Raw genomic sequence first — 5,000 nt, forward strand, 5'->3', positions numbered from 1 at the left:
TGAAGAAAGTGATACATATTTTTTATAGCAGAAGAGATCATTGGAGTCAAAAAAAATCATTATGGGACTTTGCTTCCTCCATACTTGGTAATTATCCGGATCGGAAGTCACCCGATACGCGGTATATATCAACAGCGCATTTGAAGGAAAATTTCGATACGCTAAAGAAGCTTGATGCTGTTGAGAAGATACCGGAGGTTGCAGCGTGTAACTTAAATCGTCTGCCGGAGGAGCTCAATCTCCTGCGAATAGTGCAACGTGTTGCAGAGCTGGAAAAAGTCAGGACCAGCATGCCGATGTTCTATCAACGCTGTCAATGGATGTTCTCAAGATACAGAAATACAATCGTTCTTATGGCGAAGCAATGGCTGGTCATCAGGTGGCCTCCGATATGCCATCAGATAGACAAGATGTCCCTTGCTTAGAAGAAAGTAAAGTCGCACAGGTCGTCACCGATAATAGAAGCGGTTTTATCCAGATCCTGATTCAACAGCCTAGTGATTCTATCAATCATGAAGGCAATGGGCGCGGAGTTGCATCGTTGCGCCGTGGGTCCGTGTAGTGTCGTGCCGTGACATGAATGGCCAGTCCCGCCGCCGCCCATAATTCCAGTTCTTCCTTCCATGTGCGCCGGGACTCGTTTGGGACTCATGATCAGACTCAAGATGATGAAAATAACTGTTCAACTGCGTAAAACGAAGCGAATTGCCTAAAGTAGCAGTGCGATGATCCAGGGGCTACAGGGTTCCCCGCCCCCTCTCCGTCATTTGTGGGTGTCCAAGGAACAGGAAAGTGATGTCCAGTGCTGAAATCCCATTTCCTTGATGATGACTTTAATGCTGTCGATACCGTAAAGATTTCACAAGCCGAAACTGTTCTTTCAAGGTAAGCATATTTAAAAATGATGTGGACAAAGTGATGAAGGATAGCATATAGCCATCTGGTGTAGATGCGAGCTCTGGCGAGATAAACAAATCAAGTGCAGTTTGAGGTTACTACAGGCACAAATCTTCTAGATAGGCATAAAAATAAGTAATTAATACCAGCAACAGTTAAAGGAGCTTTGAATTTAATCTATGAATGCAAATCAATTAAACGACTTTTTAGTTGCGTCTGAATTATCAAGGTTTTAATGTAGAAATTATAAACTTATAAAGAGTTGTTTGATGAGTGCTCAGAGTTACATTTTCAGGAACATTGGTTACATAATTTTGAATATATATATATTCTAAGGAAGTACTATCGAAGTGTCTTTATCATGCATTATCAAAATGGATAGTGCATAGCTGCGGCGGGAGAGGGGTTATGAATATATGATATATGAAACATAATATGATGTTGATAATGTCAGTGTATAAGCCTATTTATTCACATGAAATCATTGATGTCTTTAACAGTTTACTTGACGAAATAGATTAACTGTGCCTTCAATATTCTGATTATGATTTAAAATTAGGTGCAGGTTAACAGCCCACATACTGGAACGGCGACCCTGGGTAGTCAAAGGAGATCAGTGCAGATTTCGACAATGTCCAGGCATGTGTCGCCAGAAAAGCTGCAGGCCACAATGGCAGCCACAAACTTTCCAGCCTTAGCCTCAACCACAGTCTCCTCAGCTATGTGGACAGGTTACGGCTACCGGTGAAGGGAACTGCGACAGCTCAGGAATCTTCAGGGGTTTCGTCAGCTGCATCATGGCAAGTAGGTACATGATAACCCAGTGTGACCCCTTTGGTGAAATATATTCTGAGACGGGATCCATCTAACTCCACGTAGTTCTTGGCAGAAAGGACCATGCGGACAGGGAAGCATACACGAATCCGCGAATCCGGGCGCGTTCATGTAACAACAAACACGTACCTACAGTTTAAAACGAGAATTCCAGCAAGCTAATCATGCAACGAAATGTAAGCTATTCAATGCTCAATGTACTAGTCTTTATGGTTGCCAGTTAATGAATATATCAAATAGCCAGTAGGTTCATCATTGATCTTCCTTTAAAGACGCATGTCCTTATACCATCTCTCATCAATTCAATGAGTGCTGAAGAATATTGGAAAAGTTTAATGATGGATCTTTTTAAGTATAAAGTGACTAGAGTAAAATCCAAATTAAAGAATAATCATAATTACTGGAAATCCAACATAATCAAGGAATTACTCCAGCGTCGGGAAGGTTCCATGTACTGTGAAATGTCAGCACATGAAGTTAATGATATATCATTTCATCTGTTTACTGCTTGATCCCTTAATACCTAAAGTATTTTTAAGATCTCTTGTATCAGACTAGTTTAACTATTCTTTACGCTTAATGATTATACTTTAGCATTTGTTTCATTTCTGTTTTATTTTTATTTTATATTTTAAATGTGAAATTTGCAGATTTGAATTTGAATTGAATTTGAAATATATACATATACATATACATACACACACACACACACACACACACACACACACACACATATATATATACATAAATATACAAATATTTCTATACACACACACACACACACACACACACACACACACACACACACACACATATATATATATATATATATATATATATATATATATATATATATATATATATGAATGGAAAAACACTCTGTTGTGTTGATACTATGATAGAAAAAAAAACAATGCACAAACTAGATTTATTAAGGAAAGTGAGACGAACAGTTTCGAAATCGTCCTCGATTCCATCTTTGGGTATGTGGAGGAAAGGGAGAGGAAGCAGTATTAGAGAGAGAGGAGGAGAAGCAGTCGGGAAACAGGGCAGGTGAGGACAGGAGAGAGGAAGTGAAGGGAAGTCAGGTCAGGGCGAGAGTGGAGGAGAAGCACCACGGGAAACACGGACCAGGTATGGACAGGAGAAAGAAAGCTAAGGGAGATCAGGTCAGGTCGAAGCATCTGGCGGTGTATGTGAAGGGTGACCGGCATAGGTTAGGTTGAAATTGGACAGCAGCTTAATCAGGGAAGATTCCACCAGTCTGCAGGCACGAACATCAGCGGAAGGGAAGACAATGCGCGCTGCTTTCCGGTCCATCTGATGGCCAGTGTCCCACTGATGGCAAAAGAGGGCGTTGTTGCTGTGTCCCCTGGATACAGCGTATTTATGCTGAGGCAGACGTTTAGTAAGACTGGCGCCTGTTTCACCAAAATACTGCTTATCACAGGAGGCACACGGGAAAGCATAGGTGCTCAACTTTGAGGTAGAGGAAGCGCAAGTGTGAAGCAGGTTGTGTTGGAGAGTTCACCTAGAAAAAGGAGAGTCTGCAGTTAGGAGGCTGCAGGGGGCGACGGAGAGAGTGGATCTCCTCAGTGTAAGGGAGGCTGAGGACTGGCAGATGAGGGGTCTCGTTAGGAGAGGAGATATTGTAGATTGTAAGCCGCGCCCTGGATAGCGCGACATCGAGAACATGGTGAGGGTAGCCCAGTTTGGAGAACGAACGATGAATGAAATCGATTTCTCCATCCAGGTACTATGGGTCACAGATGCGGAGGATGCGAGGAACAGCAAGGTGGCAACCCCTCTCTTCACATGAAGTGGATGGTACAAGAAGTGTATGTACATACCACTGTGCATAGGTTTCCTGTATACAGAAAAGGAGACATAATCAGCAGAGCGATGGACAAGTGTCCAAGAAGGGGAGCTTGTTGTCAACCTCCAATTCCACCTTGAAACGTATGGAACGAGAGAGAGTTCAGCTGTGTATGGAAATCTGGATACAGGACAGGGTCCTGAGGCCAGAGAGCAAAGACGTCGTCGACATATCTCGACCACATGGAAGGACGAGGGGAGATGGAAGGGAGGAGCTCCGACCCGAAGAACTCCTTGTACGGGTTAGCCAGAACAGGGGAGAGAGGAGAGCCCATAACAACACCGAACTGTAATAGGTTATGCTACCCGGAAGAGTTATTTGAGCGATAACCCTTTGTACTTGTGCCTTTATGCTAGGCATAGAGTATTGATCTTTTCTTCATGACAGACTTAGGACTGAGAATTCAATCAAGTTGTTTACCCACGGCGGTTTTTTTTTTTTATAGTCGGGTGAGGGGAGTCAATGCCTTTAGCAAGCAGTGGTTCTTTGAGCTGGAAGTGTGCCAACACTCTGGCTGTGTGTGGTAGCCAGGAGTTATCCGCAAACAGCTGATAGTCTGAGTACTCTTTGTCTTAAGTATAAATTTCGTGGTGCTTGCAAGACCTTGGAATGGAATTGCCATTAAATCAATTCCGGTGTCCAGGGACAGCAAGTCGGTCTCCATGAGGAGGTTAATGACCTTTGTCCATCTGGGGGCAGATTGATCCTGACTGCTTAATTTTGTACTGTTTAAAGTTTTTATATAAATGTTGTGCTGGAAGCAATAAGGGCGTTAGAAGTATATTCAACAATAGGTCAGACAACATGTACATAGAACAATCTTAGTGCTTTGTGTCCTGCTCCTATGTGTCTCCTGGCCATTACCCTCATGACTGACATGACTCATGTCTTTCCTTGGTTCAGTCAAGCATAAGAGATGATCTTGCATCCCTCTGGCAGGTGAATGTTGAGTATATTGGACATGAGCGTATTGAAAAGAGCAGGACTGAGAACTCCACCCTGAGGTGTTCCATTTTCAAGTGGTTTCTGCTGTGAGAAGTGACCTTGAAATCTGACATTTGCTATTCTGTCTATGAAATAGATATCCAGGCTAATAGTCTACCTTTAACTCCCATGTGGATTAGGGTCTCCTGAATGGCAAGGGGACTTGCCAGTTCAAAAGCCTTGTTCAGGTCTAGGAATACAACCACAGAGGGTGTAGTGCATATTGAGCTTAAGAGTATGGAAATGCTATTGGCTGTGCTCCTACCCCGTGTGAACTCGTGGAGGTGTTCATGGGGAGGTCCCATTTTCCAACAAAGCCGATTTAGTACCATCTCGGCTGTTTTACCCAGACAGCTGAGGAGAGAGATGGGACGGTACCTTCCTGGCTCCTTTGGTTTTGGGATGGGAA

The 5,000-nt window shown here is 43.1% G+C and overlaps 1 protein-coding gene across 1 annotated transcript; it reads right to left on the reverse strand.

The window, feature by feature from the left end:
• Positions 1–4,510: 4,510 nt before the first annotated feature.
• On the reverse strand, positions 4,511–4,896 carry LOC138865443 (uncharacterized). Its single transcript, XM_070135884.1, has 2 exons — positions 4,710–4,896; positions 4,511–4,677 (listed from the first exon to the last, which is right to left on the reverse strand). The coding sequence occupies exons 1-2, from the start codon at positions 4,894–4,896 to the stop codon at positions 4,511–4,513; spliced, it is 354 nt and encodes a 117-aa protein (XP_069991985.1).
• Positions 4,897–5,000: the final 104 nt, after the last annotated feature.

The sequence above is a fragment of the Penaeus vannamei genome, chromosome 2 (genome assembly GCF_042767895.1).
Source record: "Penaeus vannamei isolate JL-2024 chromosome 2, ASM4276789v1, whole genome shotgun sequence".
NCBI classification, from domain to species: domain Eukaryota; kingdom Metazoa; phylum Arthropoda; class Malacostraca; order Decapoda; family Penaeidae; genus Penaeus; species Penaeus vannamei.

Coding starts and splice junctions, on each gene's coding strand:
- LOC138865443 (XM_070135884.1), bottom strand. CDS start 4,896: ATGGGACCTCCCCATGAACACCTCCACGAGTTCACACGGGGTAGGAGC. Junction 4,678..4,709: donor AATCCACATGGGAGTTAAAG/GTAGACTATTAG, acceptor TCTATTTCATAG/ACAGAATAGCAAATGTCAGA.